This window comes from Petromyzon marinus, chromosome 34 (assembly GCF_048934315.1).
Source record: "Petromyzon marinus isolate PM22_M1 ecotype Great Lakes invasive population chromosome 34, UKy_Petmar_22M1.pri1.0, whole genome shotgun sequence".
In the NCBI taxonomy this organism is placed as follows: domain Eukaryota; kingdom Metazoa; phylum Chordata; class Hyperoartia; order Petromyzontiformes; family Petromyzontidae; genus Petromyzon; species Petromyzon marinus.
In genome coordinates, this window is record NC_133700.1 from 3,674,079 (window position 1) to 3,690,050 (window position 15,972).

At 44.2% G+C, this 15,972-nt stretch overlaps 1 protein-coding gene across 1 annotated transcript in view; it reads left to right on the top strand.

The window, feature by feature from the left end:
- ARMC8 (armadillo repeat containing 8) overlaps positions 1–15,639 on the top strand; it is a 31,958-nt gene extending 16,319 nt beyond the window's left edge. The window contains exons 13-22 of the mRNA XM_032965425.2: positions 2,475–2,557; positions 4,249–4,330; positions 5,438–5,524; positions 5,976–6,068; positions 8,879–9,028; positions 9,909–10,004; positions 10,603–10,698; positions 11,288–11,360; positions 13,450–13,543; positions 15,284–15,639. Of these exons, the coding sequence (XP_032821316.1) occupies positions 2,475–2,557; positions 4,249–4,330; positions 5,438–5,524; positions 5,976–6,068; positions 8,879–9,028; positions 9,909–10,004; positions 10,603–10,698; positions 11,288–11,360; positions 13,450–13,543; positions 15,284–15,314 (885 nt within the window). The 3' untranslated portion in view covers positions 15,315–15,639. The remainder of the gene's footprint in view (positions 1–2,474; positions 2,558–4,248; positions 4,331–5,437; positions 5,525–5,975; positions 6,069–8,878; positions 9,029–9,908; positions 10,005–10,602; positions 10,699–11,287; positions 11,361–13,449; positions 13,544–15,283) is intronic.
- Positions 15,640–15,972: the final 333 nt, after the last annotated feature.

Sequence of the window (15,972 nt, forward strand, 5' to 3'; positions counted from 1 at the left end):
GGTGGATCAGGCGTTCAACTCTGCGCACAGATTTAGTTGCCGAATGCCAGCAAATGTCTTAACTCGGTGATGCCTCGTTATGGGAGAAAAAACAAATCACGAACATGATACACTGCACTTATTTTCTTCAATAAAATGTAACGTGGTGCTGCTTCTGCATTTCAAAAGGAAGGTAGTTTGCATTTTAAAAATAATTATTGTCAGGTATTTGATGTGTAACGTTCAAAACCCTGTCGCGTTGTCCAACACACTCAAGTGAATGCTTCTTGCACGGTTTGAACCGCGTGTCCTGTGTGGTAATGGTGTCAGCTGCTACGACACAAACACTGCGTTCTCGTTGAGGAATCTCTCGTGCTGTGCCATGTCGATCGTCCCGAATGAATGGCATCTGTCTCTATTTTCACTTTGTATTTTGAACTGCGAGGAAGCCACACAATTCGATCGTTGCTGGGTGACGTGGCATGCCATGGGGTGGTGGTCTATGCACCAACGCAGTGCATGAAATTTGAGCCTTTTTGTCCGAAAAATACAGGTCTCCCTTCTCTAAGCAAAGCGTTAATTTAGAGGATTTTTCCGAAGTAGTTTGAGCACACCCTCATATTTTTCTCGATGTATCCGAGCGCTGGGCTTCTGTTTTCCCGTGGACGTAAACAACATGAATTGAGTGTGCATGGTGTCGACCTGAAGCGAGTGTGTCCCTGTGACTGCCATGGGAACATTTCCAGCACTTAATTGCTGTTCTGTTTCTCACTGTGAAGGTGTCATCAATAAAGTGTGAAAAACAACCAGGTAGCTTGTTCTGTTGTTTGTTAATTAGAGACTGTAATTATGCATTATTGCCTGAGTCGTGGCAGGTCTGAGTGGGTTGAAGGTTTTGCAGACTTGCACCGTTTTGAGAACACTCACCCAAAACATTATGCATAGGGCAGCACATGCCTTCCAAGAGTCATCGTCCTGGTACTATCTTGGTATTTAACCACACACATCAGCGATTGTGTTCCATTGTAAAGTAAATGCATTTGTCATAAAAAAGCACACGAAGTGAAAACTAAGATATCGTTGAGCGAAGGTTAAGCGAGGTGTAAAGAATGCGTGTGGTGAGAGGACGCTGGCTGAGTGGACACGGCTCTGCGTCTCTACCATGCTCCCGTGCTCCGTGGCACTAGAAAACACTGGCACAACAAAAAAACCCCCGGTGAATTATCAGACCAAAACGTGAGCACAGATGCGCAATATAAACTCCCAGTGCTCTTTTAAGGGTACGGCAACCACAAGACTATGTATCAGCGCTGTTACATTCAAAAGTTAAATGTGCTGCACACGAGTTGTTAGTCAATGTAAAAATACTGGAATTCATATTTCAAATCACATAATGCTGTCATCATGTATTGGTCACAATCAGTAAACACGTCGGCTGCTATAGAAGTCCAAGTGAGATTAGTTGGCAATCCATCCTGTGTGTGTGTTTACAGTGCTGTACACTTACATTGTTCGCAGCCGCACAAGACACGCCTCTCGGTCCATGTCGGCACATATGCTGGGATGCTTCACGTTGAGGTTGCATTAGGATAGTTCGCGTTAACGTTGTGTGTGGATATGGGTCCTTACGAGGCAGTGTTGCGGTGGGTCTCGTCAATCTCGTGCTACGGCGGCTCATGTGCAGAACAGAGCACCCCCTGATGATGCTGCTGCAATACACAGATCACTCTGCGCTTAATGCATTAATGCGACTACACCGTTCTGATGGATGAGTGTCCTTGTATGATCAGGAAAAAGTAGTTGCAGTATGTGTTGTGCAAGGCTTCAAAAATAACGATATAAGACATGTACTATTTAAGTGTCCTAATCATCAGAAGGCTGGATATTAGTATGCTGAGTTTTTGATTGACATTGATGTCTCTGGCGGTGGAAATGTTTAAGATTCTGGATATTTCGTGCGTGTTTCTTCCACTAGCAGTCATTAACACGCAGTGTTTTATTTCCTTTGCGTTAGACCTTCCAGGTTGCTCTTGGCATCAGCATTTCCCTCCGTCGTTTGTCTTGGGCTGTCGCGATGACGCGACACCCCGGTGTGCGGTGGCGCGGCTGGAGTTTCTTCGCCCCCCCGTGGCCTTTGATGTTCCGCGTGCGTTGTGAGGCCTGCGACGTGAAGATGACACGGAATGAAAATAGCAGGCTCCGATGTGTTTCTGTTTCGCTCGTGCAGGCAGTGAATGCGTACTCCTCAGGCTGTTGTCAGTTTAGGGCGGTCTACCACTCGCACGCATGGCACGACCTCCTGGCTTGATGTTGCTCTTTCGAAAACAAAGCTGAAAATGATTAGTTGTTTTGCATTTATAAACTGTAGCATTTGCCGATTGGTGTATGAATCACGTGTTTATCCTCTTGTTAGCGGTAGAATATGGAACCAGTTACATGTTTGTTACGATTTCTCAACCTCTCAGTGACTGGATGTCCAAATTGTTTTGTTGCAGGTAATTGAGACAGAGAGTATGATGGACCAGATTGTAACTGGTTTAGCAGATCCAGTCGTCAAGGTGCAGTTGGCTTCTGTCAGGTACGAGATGCTGTGTGCAGCTTTGCTTTCTAGTCGAGGCTTTACCCATGGACGCCGCACGACATTTCTCTCTAACACGACTAATGACAGTAATCACTGAACGAGGTGTAATGTCTGCCTATTTATCTTCATTCAATTCTCCGCAACGACGCTAAATTATTATGTTTGAGTTGTGCATCACGTAGCTTTGTTTGGAACGAGGACCCGTGTCTTAACGGAGACGGTCCTTGCCTTTAAATATCTGGCAGTTCAGCAGCATTGGTTCGAGTGAACTTGACTTTGCTGATGAAACGCCAAACGTCAAAACCATACCTGTCAACCCATACGGTTTACCCGTATTTTTGTGCAGGGAAATTGAGTTTTCAGGTCCATACGGCGTACAGCCGTTTCATTATGGGCAAAAAAATGTTTTATTTGGTTTGTGTTTCTCCCTTGCGATGGGACTTTGTAGGATGAACGTTGAGATTTATAAGGGCACGGGGTGACCAAATAAGGTCTGAATTGGTCTGTAATAAGGTAGGGCACTGATAAGGGGTTGACAGGTTTGCGAAACTGATCCAGAGTTTGCTTGCGTTGAACCAATGCTGCTGGAATTGTGCAACCCCATGAGGCCATGTGGCTGATGGGATGTGCACATTTGGTTTTATGAGGAGGGACAGATATACGTGAAGGAGGCGTGTTGCCTGCTTATTGTATCACGTTCTCCACAACGACGCTAGTGATTCTACTGTGCTGTGTACTAATTACATCGGTGCCTTGGGCGAGCTACTCCGTAATGTTCTTGTGCAATGATTTTGCGAGCACCTTTGGTTGTAAACATTGTAATCCTCGTTGATTGCCTTTCTTCAACTGTTTTAAAATAACGCTCGTATCCATAATAGAGGTTTCTGGGTGAGATCTCGTAAATGTACAGTAAATGTGTATTTACACGATCTAACTCAGAAACGTCCATTATGGATAATTTTGGTCGCGAAAGCCTACATGTTAAACTGATTAACACTCATGTTGTATTGTTAAGTGGAGATGTGTGGCACTTGCTTGTTCCACCGTGGCACGCCTGGTAATTGCAATTAGTATGATTTTGACGTGAAATGCACTTTTCACGTTGAGTGCTTGCTTTGTTTGCCACAAGTGTAGCTGTGCGACATACACTCAGATATGCACACGTGCACAAGTCATGTTGGTTAAACGGTTTTGAAACCAAGAGTAGGATCCGACAGTGGAATCGTTTTCTGGTTGATGTGGTTTAAAAAGGGTTAGAGATATTTCTCCAAGATATTCATAAAGCACCGGGTATCAAGGTATCCGTGACACCGGGAGGAACGGTCGTAAGGGGTTAAATGAAGAAGATGGAATTGACAAACACCATGCATCCCTGCAGCAGTGGGAAATAAACACACCGTGGGTCCTTACGTGCAGTGTAATTGTTAGCTATGAAGAGCACTGCTCATTACATTCATGATAAATAAAGAGCGATCCTGGAGGGTTAGAGAGTCGATTTGCCTGATGGGGAGAAACCAACGACCCTGCTCACGATGACAAATCATGCTCGTCCAGTGAAGAAACATTCACTGGGGGACGGTTCCCTGCTCTGCCCGGCTACTGACCGCGCGTGCGGGGTAAGGCCGGTCGTGGCGTCCACCTTGCCTCTGGCTGCCCCTCATGCCCACGCTGCCATGTCGGACGTGTAGGTGTCTGCACAGCCTCTCCCGTTCTGTCCAACAACTGAGAACGAGCTTTCAGGACCACGCTGTCTGGAAGCCACTGATGAAGGTGAGCATTCCGGGTCGGCACACTGCCGTGCGTGTGGGGGTGGGGGGGGGTCACTCACGTGCGGTCACTCTCCGTCAACGCGGTCACTCCCCGTCAACGTGGTCACCCTGTGAATTCTCTCTCCTCGTGTGTGGTCACTCGCCCCATTGTGGTCTGTCACCGCTCTCTGCCGATTCTTCACCAATGATTCTGAGTGGATACGAGCGTTATTTTAAAGCAATTTTCAGACTCTTATTATTTGTGATTATGTAGATAAGCCGAATTGTTATTTTTCACAATGCGCAATGGTGCAGGGAAACCCCGACAAGTCGGATTTCACATCTAGCTGTTCCGAGGCCGGCCAAATAAATAAACATCTCTCATCGATTTAAAATCTACGAACAATATACAATGCATAATAAAGTACACAATATCATGTTAATTTATGTGAAATATGTAATTGAAGTGTATTAAAAGTGATGAAAGCGTATGTACTGGCTTAGCATGTGGGTTGCTGTTGTGTTTGATGCCGATTTTAATAAAAATTGCGGATGGCCGGACTTCTTCAGTGAGCAGGACCAGGTCTGCCCCCTAGAATCAGAATCTTGATTTAGACTAGAGGAGGAGGAATCCGATGAGCTATGAAGCTCTTTTTCGCAGATGTCCAGCAGGGGCAGGGTCAGCAAGTTATAACAACAAACAATACAAAAAAACCGCTAGGAGTGAAAAGTAGAAAAAAGTCGCTAAAACTAAATAAATATATATGAAACTATTTCAGTACAAATTGCATAAGTACATAGATTCCTGCCGATTGTTCAACACTTTGTGCAAGCTCGGGCAAGGCAACAACAAAAACAGTCCCAGAACACACCAAGACAATAAAATTGCACGTAAAAAATGTAACTTTGATACACAGTTAACTATCGATACGTGGGTAGTCCGGCTATCCGGGGTTGTGCTGTCGTGCACACGCCGTGGTGTTTTGCTACATGATACTTGGGCTGTCTCGGCAGTGTGAGGCTCAGAGGGTCGAACAGGAGGCGAACTCGAAACGGGTTCATCTGAAATGTTCTTTGTTCGTAAACAGGGCCGATAGCCCGATGTTAAAATGGGCTTCTCTGTTTCCAGCTGTTGCAGAACGCTCCAGATGACGTGCTGATGGTGGCCTCCTCAACACTCTGTAACCTCCTGCTCGAGTTTTCGCCCAGCAAAGAGGTGTGGGGGCTCGACAGACACAAAGTGACTCGTGCCACCGCTCCGTTTCCCCTAAGCCTTCCTGGTCCATGGCGTCCTGGTCAATGTCGGAAGAATGAGGCAGTGGTGCTATTTTTCTCAAGGAGTGGGAGAAACAGATGTGAAGGAACCATGATGCACTCTTGTCGTTTTGTGACGAAACTCAACCCATATCTAACGGAGAAGGTCCTTGTTTATCAATATTTGTTGTCCACCAAGCCTCACTGCTGCTGAAACACTGAATATGTATCACCGATCCAGAATTTGCTTGTATTGAACTAATGGCGCTGAACAAATGCACTTCCAGAAGACCACGTGACCAATGGGAATGGGTGAAAATATTTGATATTAATGTGGAGGTAACACATTTGGTAGGGAGGCAAATGATCTTAATTAATGTTGCCAATTATCAATTGAGTTCTGTGTTTTTCAGCCGATCCTGGAGTCCGGTGCAGTGGAGCTGCTGTGCAGCCTAACGCGCAGTGAGAACTCCGCACTCCGTGTCAATGGCATCTGGGCCCTCATGGTAAAGTCTGTTTGAATTTCGTCATCACTCAATGAAGCCTTGTTGAAATTAAATAATGCTGCTGTTAAAAATAATCCATGCGTCGATTTTCCTGGCCGGCTGCTGTGCTGGGCTCCTCTGCCCTGAAAAGTCTCCCACAATTTGGGTTTAGGTCTTGTCTTCCCCTTGGTCGCCGGACTCACGGAGACCACCCCAGTGCCCGTCTCGCCAGTTGGCCCTTAGTACCAAAAATAAAGGGTTTCCCTGATTTGCCCGTAGTATTTTTGATGCCGGTAAGTTGCTCCACCTGGGCAAACCTCTAGGTGAGTTGATGTTTCCAAATAGGGTGACGATGAGCGTTATTGTGTGTACATAAACATACTTGTGAAATGTTTCTGTTTTTATTGCCATGAATGTGACATTGATTAGTTCTGCATTGGTTTGTGATTTTATTCAAGAAACAATAGTTTTTTTGTTATAGTGAGGTGTTTTGTAGAACATGTATTTGATACAACGGTGACGAGATATTACACACATCATATACACATCAAGAATAATCAATATTCACACGCCAGATTTGATGCGTGTACCACAACTAAGAATCATTTACCAGAGAATTGATGCAGGTCATCTCGATATACTGCGCTGTATTGAACGTCCCTGTAACAGGCAAACGATGGCTGTGGCAGACAGCTGTGTGTAATCGGTTCTTTCCTACATCTCTGAATATTTTTTGTGACAATATTGGATTTGTCTGGTGTTTAGACAGTAAACAACACTCTATTCTAACTTTTTTACGTCTTTTTTTATGTATATACTATTTATCAAAAACGCCTTCTAGTTTGTTATTGATGGGCTGAGCGTGGACTTTATCCTGCCTACATCCCTACTGGGTTTGAGTTTCAGCCCCTTGTGCCATGTGTCCAGGAACAATATGTACAGTGAGGGAAAAAAGTATTTGATCCCCTGCTGATTTTGTACGTTTGGCCACTGACAAAGAAATGATCAGTCTATAATTTTAATGGTAGGTTTATTTGAACAGTGAGAGACAGAATAACAACAACAAAATCCAGAAAAACGCATGTAAAAATGTTACAAATTGATTTGCATTTTAATGAGGGAAATAAGTATTTGACCCCTCTGCAAAACATGACTTAGTACTTGGTGGCAAAACCCTTTTTGGCAATCACAGAGGTCAGACGTTTCTTGTAGTTGGCCACCAGGTTTGCACACATCTCAGGATGTATTTTGTCCCACTCCTCTTTGCAAATCTTCTCCAAGTCATTAAGGTTTCGAGGCTGACGTTTGGCAACTCGAACTTTCAGCTCCCTCCACAGATTTTCCATGGGATTAAGGTCTGGAGACTGGCTAGGCCACTCCAGACCTTAATGTGCTTCTTCTTGAGCCACTCCTTTGTTGCCTTGGCCGTGTGTTTTGTGTCATTGTCATGCTGGAATACCCATCCACGACCCATTTTCAATGCCCTGGCTGAGGGAAGGAGGTTCTCACCCAAGATTTGACGGTACATGGCCCCGTCCATCGTCCCTTTGATGCGGTGAAGTTTTCCTGTTCCCTTAGCAGAAAAACACCCCCAAAGCATAATGTGTTCCACCTTCATGTTTGACGGTGGGGATGGTGTTCTTGGGGTCATAGGCAGCATTCCTCCTCCTCCAAACACGGCGAGTTGAGTTGATGCCAAAGAGCTCCATTTTGGTCTCATCTGACCACAACACTTTCACCCAGTTGTCCTCTGAATCATTCAAATGTTCATTGGCAAACTTCAGACGGGCATGTATATGTGCTTTCTTGAGCAGGGGGACCTTGCGGGCACTGCAGGATTTCAGTTCTTCACGGCGTAGTGTGTTACCAATTGTTTTCTTGGTGACTATGGTCCCAGCTGCCTTGAGATCATTGACAAGATCCTCCCGTGTAGTTCTGGGCTGATTCCTCACCGTTCTCATGATCATTGCAACTCCACGAGGTGAGATCTTGCATGGAGCCCCAGGCCGAGGGAGATTGACAGTTCTTTTGTGTTTCTTCCATTTGCGAATAATCGCACCAACTGTTGTCGCCTTCTCACCAAGCTGCTTGGCTGTGGTCTTGTAGCCCATTCCAGCCTTGTGTAGGTCTACAATCTTGTCCCTGACATCCTTGGAGAGCTCTTTGGTCTTGGCCATGGTGGAGAGTTTGGAATCTGATTGATTGATTGCTTCTGTGGACAGGTGTCTTTTATACAGGTAACAAGCTGAGATTAGGAGCACTCCCTTTAAGAGTGTGCTCCTCAACTCAGCTCGTTACCTGTATGCAAGACAACTGGGAGCCAGAAAGCTCTCTGATTGAGAGGGGGTATAATACTTATTTCCCTCATTAAAATGCAAATCAATTTATAACATTTTTGGCATGCGTTTTTCTGGATTTTTGTTGTTGTTATTCTGTCTCTCCCTGTTCAAATAAACCTACCATTAAAATTATAGACTGATAATTTCTTTGTCAGTGGGCAAACGTACAAAATCAGCAGGGGATCAAATACTTTTTTCCCTCACTGTATGTACGTACGTCGTCAAGCTGGGAGTGGGGTATTCAGGTGTGAGCCTTTCCAAGACTCTACTTGGATTTTGATTGACCGCATTATCTTAGTAGCATGTGCTTGTATTGCAAAGTGGAATAGAATCTAGTTTTTTGTCAATTAATTTTGCGCAATACTTTTTAAAAGAGCGTAAAAGTTACGCAAGAAAATTCGCACCGTTCATTTAAGTTCAGAATTGTTTGCTGCATGTCAGGGGTGGCGATGTTCTTGAAACAAATCGACAGTCGATGCCTCTGTTGTGCAGAATATGGCTTTTCAGGCAGAGCAGAAGATTAAAGTGGACATACTCCAGGGTCTGGGCACCACGCAGCTCTTTCGACTGCTTTCAGACTCCGATACAAATGTCCTCATGAAGACTCTCGGACTGCTGCGCAACCTTCTGTCCACTAAGCCGGTGGGTGCCACGTTTCCCCCCTTACCACATGCAGCTCCACGCTATCTGACGGACACATGGTGTGTACCGGTCCACTCCATTGTCAATAGTCGCCATCTCCGTTCGGCAGCTCATGGCGACACTGATCATTCTTTGCACTCGGACAGTGAGATTTGAACCTCGCAGCTCTGTGGTTAGCGGTCCATCGGTTTGGAACTCGCCTACCTATTCACTCACCTACTCACCCACCCATTCACCTACTCAGCGGTCCGACGGCCTGGATCACAATGCCACTGCACTTTCGAGACTCTTCAGAGACATTTAACCAGTTCAGTAGAAAATGCAAAACAATGGTTTAATAGACCTTACAATGTATGAATATTGCACATTTGTGATAACCTATCTGATAAGAGTTGCGCGTTTATAAATGTACTTAAATTCACACGGAAACCATTGCAGGTTGCGAGTTCAAATCCCATGTGGGGGGTTGACTCAACCCATCATCCCCCCAGGATCAATAAAGTTGGTACCACTTTGTGGGGACGTCGGCAGTGGTTGTCCTATGTATAGACTCGCCCCAGCCACAGAAAGGAGTTATGCATTTCCTCATTTGAGCAAGAACCCACTTAGATTCTTTTTTTGCAAGATACGCTTAATCCTCAGACTGTTTAAAAAATTGTTTCTCTTTTAGTATAAGACATCGGAGAGCTGACCCAGTGGCTAAAGGGTCAGGAGTTTAGAAAGGATACTTTGTTTGTGGCTTGAGGCCGATGATACAATAACATTTAAGAAGATTAAACAGACATGACCTGTGAATGTATATTTCAGTAAGCGAAAGTCGACTGAAGAACTTCCAATTTTAGTGCAAAATGACTTTGTCACCTGCCGGCTCTTTCCACAGCACATTGATCAGATCATGAACAGCTACGGCACGCACATCATGCAAGCGGTGACTCTCATTCTGGATGGGGAACACAACAGCGACATCACGGAGCAGGTGTGGGCAGGTGTACCTCTGCTTTCATTCGTGTTTTCGGTTCTGCTCGTGTTTACACGGCTATACGTGCAAATCCTTGTTTTCAACAAGAGCGGTATTATCTGGCCCGCGAGAGTAAGTGTGCTGAAGTCTTGCAATGGCATTGTCGAACTCGCGCTGAATGCGTGCGTGGTATTGTCAATGCATTGTTTATCTGTAAAACAATATGATATCCGTCGTGTGTCGTGATCTCCCAATTGTGAACGTGCAGAGTATCTGATATCAGTGGTTGCCAGCCTGTGCTCCACAGACCACTGGTGGAAGTGGGCCACGGCTCGAGAAACGTTGGGATTTACTGCAAATTAGGAGCCAAGCACCATGCTGAAAATGTTTCCCAACAAGGTGTTAAAGTATGCCTGTTGGAATTTAAAATTACTGCTCAATATGTCAATCTTTGCTGTTGTAATTCATTTTCTATAATGGCACAAAGAGGTGAACCGTTGCCAAACGCAGTTCCAGAGGTTAAAGTCTCATCTTCTGTTCAACTTACGCAATGATATTTAGTAATTGCTATGGAGATGATTTTACGTCATCTCCACTATTAATGTTTACTCTGCAGACTTTGTGCATCCTCGCCAACATCGCAGATGGCACCGTGGCAAAGGAATGTATTATGTCGCACTCAGACATACTACAGAAAATAAAGCACTACATGGTGAGCATTGCCAGAGAGAAGCACGTGGATAACATTCTTCCCTGAACCCATTATTCGGGATACACAACAGTTGGTGTATGTGTGTATGAATATGCGTTGCAAGTTGCAAATATACGCTGCAAGATCATCAGAATTATTGGGTTGTAACAATGGGTGGGATTAAAGGAAATGTGCAATTTAAAGTACTGATTCAATAATTCAGACTTGCACTTATTCAAGTAAACCCAAAGTCACTCCAAAATGTCAGAAGCGGTTTGTCATCAGTCTGTGCATTAAGTGTAAATGTACGTAGCGACGCGATTCGTACGGTTGGCCTACGTATGGTGAGAAAGAAGTTCAACATACATATAAATGTACATACCTAAGTGCATGCATATTCATTTACTGCTTTCTGTCAGTGTCACTCTTTTGTATTGCGATACGATGCAGCTATATTAATTCACAAAATATTCTAATGCAAATGAACTAACTTGACAATTATTATACGGTGATGATAAAATGTTAATTGTATTGAACTGTAGTCTCTTGTAATGCTGCTTTGTATATAAAATAATGACCTTTTAGCTTATATATTTTTTACGGATTGCAGTCTCATGCAAACGTGAAGCTGCAGATTGCTGCAACATTTTGCGTCTCCAACTTGGCGTGGTCGGAGGAGGAAGGTAATGTGCACTGTGTTTCCGTCTTACCCCACTTCGCAGTGACTTCTCATCTTCACCCCTATTCAACTTCTCGTCTTCACTACTATCGCTCCTGGTTTTCAACAATGACATCAATCAGCATGTACAATGAGGGAAAAAAAGTATTTGATCCCCTGCTGATTTTGTACGTTTGCCCACTGACAAAGAAATGATCAGTCTATCATTTAATGGTAGGTTTATTTGAACAGTGAGAGACAGAATAACAACAACAAAATCCAGAAAAACGCATGTCAAAAATGTTATAAATTGATTTGCATTTTAATGAGGGAAGTAAGTATTTGACTCCCTCTCAATCAGAAAGATTTCTGGCTCCCAGGTGTCTTTTATACAGGTAACGAGCTGAGATTAGGAGCACACTCTTAAAGGGAGTGCTCCTAATCTCAGATTGTTACCTGTATAAAAGACACCTGTCCACAGAAGCAATCAATCAATCAGATTCGAAACTTTCCAGCATGGCCAAGACCAAAGAGCTCTCCAAGGATGTCAGGGACAAGATTGTAGACCTACACAAGGCTGGAATGGGCTACAAGACCATTGCCAAGCAGCTTGGTGAGAAGGTGACAACAGTTGGTGCGATTATTCGCAAATGGAAGAAACACAAAAGAACTGTCAATATCCCTTGGCCTGGAGCTCCATGCAAGATCTCACCTCATGGAGTTGCAATGATCATGAGAACGGTGAGGAATCAGCCCAGAACTACACGGGAGGATCTTGTCAATGATCTCAAGGCAGCTGGGACCATAGTCACCAAGAGAACAATTGGTAACACACTACGCCGTGAAGGACTGAAATCCTGCAGCGCCCGCAAGGTCCCCCTGCTCAAGAAAGCACATATACATGCCCGTCTGAAGTTTGCCAATGAACATCTGAATGATTCAGGGGACAACTGGGTGAAAGTGTTGTGGTCAGATGAGACCAAAATGGAGCTCTTTGGCATCAACTCAACTAGCCGTGTTTGGAGGAGAAGGAATACTGCCCATGACCCCAAGAACACCATCACCACCGTCAAACATGGAGGTGGAAACATTATGCTTTGGGGGTGTTTTTCTGCTAAGGGGACAGGACAACATCACCGCATCAAAGGGACGATGGACGGGGCCATGTACCGTCAAATCTTGGGTGAGAACCTCCTTCCCTCAGCCAGGGCATTGAAAATGGGTCGTGGATGGGTGTTCCAGCATGACAATGACCCAAAACACACGGCCAAGGCAACAAAGGAGTGGCTCAAGAAGAAGCACATTACGGTCCTGGAGTGGCCTAGCCAGTCTCCAGACCTTAATCCCATAGAAAATCTGTGGAGGGAGCTGAAGGTTCGAGTTGCCAAACGTCAGCCTCGAAACCTTAATGACTTGGAGAAGATCTGCAAAGAGGAGTAGGACAAAATCCCTCATGAGATGTGTGCAAACCTGGTGGCCAACTACAAGAAACGTCTGACCTCTGTGATTGCCAACAAGGGTTTTGCCACCAAGTACTAAGTCATGTTTTGCAGAGGGGTCAAATACTTATTTCCCTCATTAAAATGCAAATCAAGTTATAAAATTTTTGACATGCGTTTTTCAGGATTTTTTTGTTGTTATTCTGTCTCTCACTGTTCAAATAAACCTACCATTAAAATTATAGACTGATAATTTCTTTGTCAGTGGGCAAACGTACAAAATCAGCAGGGGATCAAATACTTTTTTCCCTCACTGTATTGCTGTAATTCGTCAAACATCCCAATGTAGGACCACGGAGCTTGGGAAATGATTGGCCCCGGTTCTTGCTGCCTTTCCGCTTGCCTGTTGTTTTCTTGCGCCAACGTGTGAACACTGTGCGTGTTTCAACATACAGTGCGCATGACTGACGCTGCATACGAATACAACACTTATTTTACACCTCATGGAATTGCCAAAGTTTTGGTTAAACCCTAAGATACCCTCTGCTCCTGGAGTTCAGTATCCAGAATTAATGTTGTCTGAAATGTGCCAGCTGCGTACGGGATCGTCGCCAGCGTGAGCGATAGCGGGATGATGACTGCGGTGTGTGAACCCTGTGCGGTTGCGGGGGGCAGGGTTTTTCGAGAGGCAGGAGCGGCTCCGTTCTCTCGGCTTCCTGGAGGTCCTGCAGAGGTTGGCGCAGGCGCCGGACGTGGCGCTTGCAGAGAAGTGAGACCCATGTGGCACGGTGGCGGCAGCTCAGGGTGTTGCGTTCCACGTTTATTAACTTTGGGAAAATGATTCATTTCATAAATCTAATCATTTAAAACTGCTTTTTGTGTTTAGTTTGTTGTCCTTCCCGCACACCTCCAATTAGCGCAGTTGGCTATGTATGGTGTGTAAGAAGTTCAACGTTCAACGACCATCCTCTCTGTATTCTTGGTTCTTTCGGTAAAGTCACGTAGAAGGGACACAATAAAATAAGAAAAATATAAAACAATAAAATTCTCACGACGTTTCGACTGCAACACAAACAATCATCATCAGGTGTGAAAAGCCACAGCAAGAAAATTTGAAAAAAGTGGCGGTTTTTTTAACGTTAGCACCACGGAGAGCGATTTGGCAGTTATTCAGATGGACGAGTCCATCTGTGTTCGGAAAAGAGGAGGGGGGAGACGAAAATAACGGATGCGGTCTGAAAGCCAACGTAAGCGTGAATAATCAATTAATCGTGAGAATTTTATAATCAATTAATTTATTGCTCACGCTTACGGTGGCTTTGAGACTGCATCCATTATTTTCGTCTCCCCCCTCCTCTTTTCCGAACATAGATGGACTCGTCCATCTGAATAACTGCCAAATCGCTCTCCGTGGTGCTAATGTTTAAAAAAAACGCCACTTTTTTCAAATTTTCTTGCTGTGGTTTTCACACCTGATGATGATTGCTTGTGTTGCAGTCGAAACGTCGTGATAATTTTATTGTTTTATATTTTTATTATTTTATTGTTTCTCTCCTACGTGACTTTACCGAAAGAACCAAGAATATGAATCCCTGCAGTCACGAAAGCTTTAAATCAAAACATCCTCTCTGTGTTTGGCCTACCAATCCTGCTGCGTAAACTGTGCGATGCCACCCCCGCGGCGCAACGCTTACCACACTGGACCTGCGGTCCAAATATTGCCGGGTTCACTCTCCTGGTGTGACATTTGAAACGACGGTTCAAGTTTCTTAAATCGGTTTGCCTCTATCCAACCAGCGGTGTCAATGGGTTCATCGCAGTCCAGTTGATCAGCAGGTCACACATGTTGAGCAAAGTGTGGGTACTCTTACCTCTTCCAAGGTGTTTGGCCAGTGTGGAAGAGTAGGCCAAACTCTCCTCTATTGGACACCATTATGCCAGCAGTGGCATGATAAAAGAAATCACAGGGCCCCACCGTTATCCTTCGTTTTATGGAGTTGTCACTTGTCTATGAGAAAATGGGAAATGTGGCGGTGCTCATCTCCATTGGCATCCCTGAGTCAGTGGTGGGGAAGAGCCACATTTTCATGGCCAAGGCCACCATTAACTTGATGACCATGTTTAACGTTCCACGGTGGGGTACTGTTATCACCTCCAGAGGGATGATTGGCTCAGGGCAGCATTTTGACTGTCTTAAGTGCAGCTGATTCTCGGAAGTTTGGTAGATTTCTTAACTAGTCCATGTTTATATAGTACAGGCCGTTTAAATATCCCTGGTTGTTGAAAATTACCACAGAACTCTGAACAGTGTAATCGAACCACAGGTGTTATCCGTATAGGGCCCTTTTGCTCATTCAAGTAAACGTTTGTATATATATAATTCGTCACTTTTCACAAACTATACTTTTGATCCATTTAACATATGATTATGCCATACTTATCAAGTTGTATTTGAAATCTTAAGTGTGACATGTCTTAATTAAAATATTGTGTTTGTCTTCATTGACAGGGTGAAGATGACTCTACAGCATTTCTCTTAATGTTGGAGGCTAAAGGTTTTCATATATATGTACTTTCATATTCTTTGTACATACGACTTAATGACCGTATTGTCAATTAAATACTGTAAAGTTTATGGTTCATTTATTCTACATCTTCGACGATTCACTTGTCAGAAGCTGTTGATTTATTGTCAAGGTAATGTGCACAGAATCCGTATAAAGGTATTTTCAGCTTGTTTGAAATACCTATTTGGCATTGATAGGATATATGGTATTTATCCATTTGCCTTCATATTATTTACCACTGATACTTTCAAGTGTAAACGAATTGTAATATTGATGTAATAAAAATGATCTACTTTAATGTTTGTTATAAACATATTTTGGAATTGCATGTATTTACCTTAATAGATAAAAAAAATCAACGTAAATGATGAATTCAGTAAATTCCCGATGTCAGGTGGACGTCGGAGGCCGTGAGTTCTCAGCTACCCCTAAATTATTGTGGAAGAAGCATCTGTGTCTGTCTCTGTCTCCATGTGTGTCTCCGTGTCTTTGTGTGAGTGTATAGGGGAGCAGTAGTGCAGCGGTTAATGTGCTGCGCTACAAATCCAGCAACCCGAGTTCGATTCCCGCTCAAGGCCAACGTTGACGATTATCTGAACCGGTCCTGGACCTCCCCTAGGTTGACTCCGCT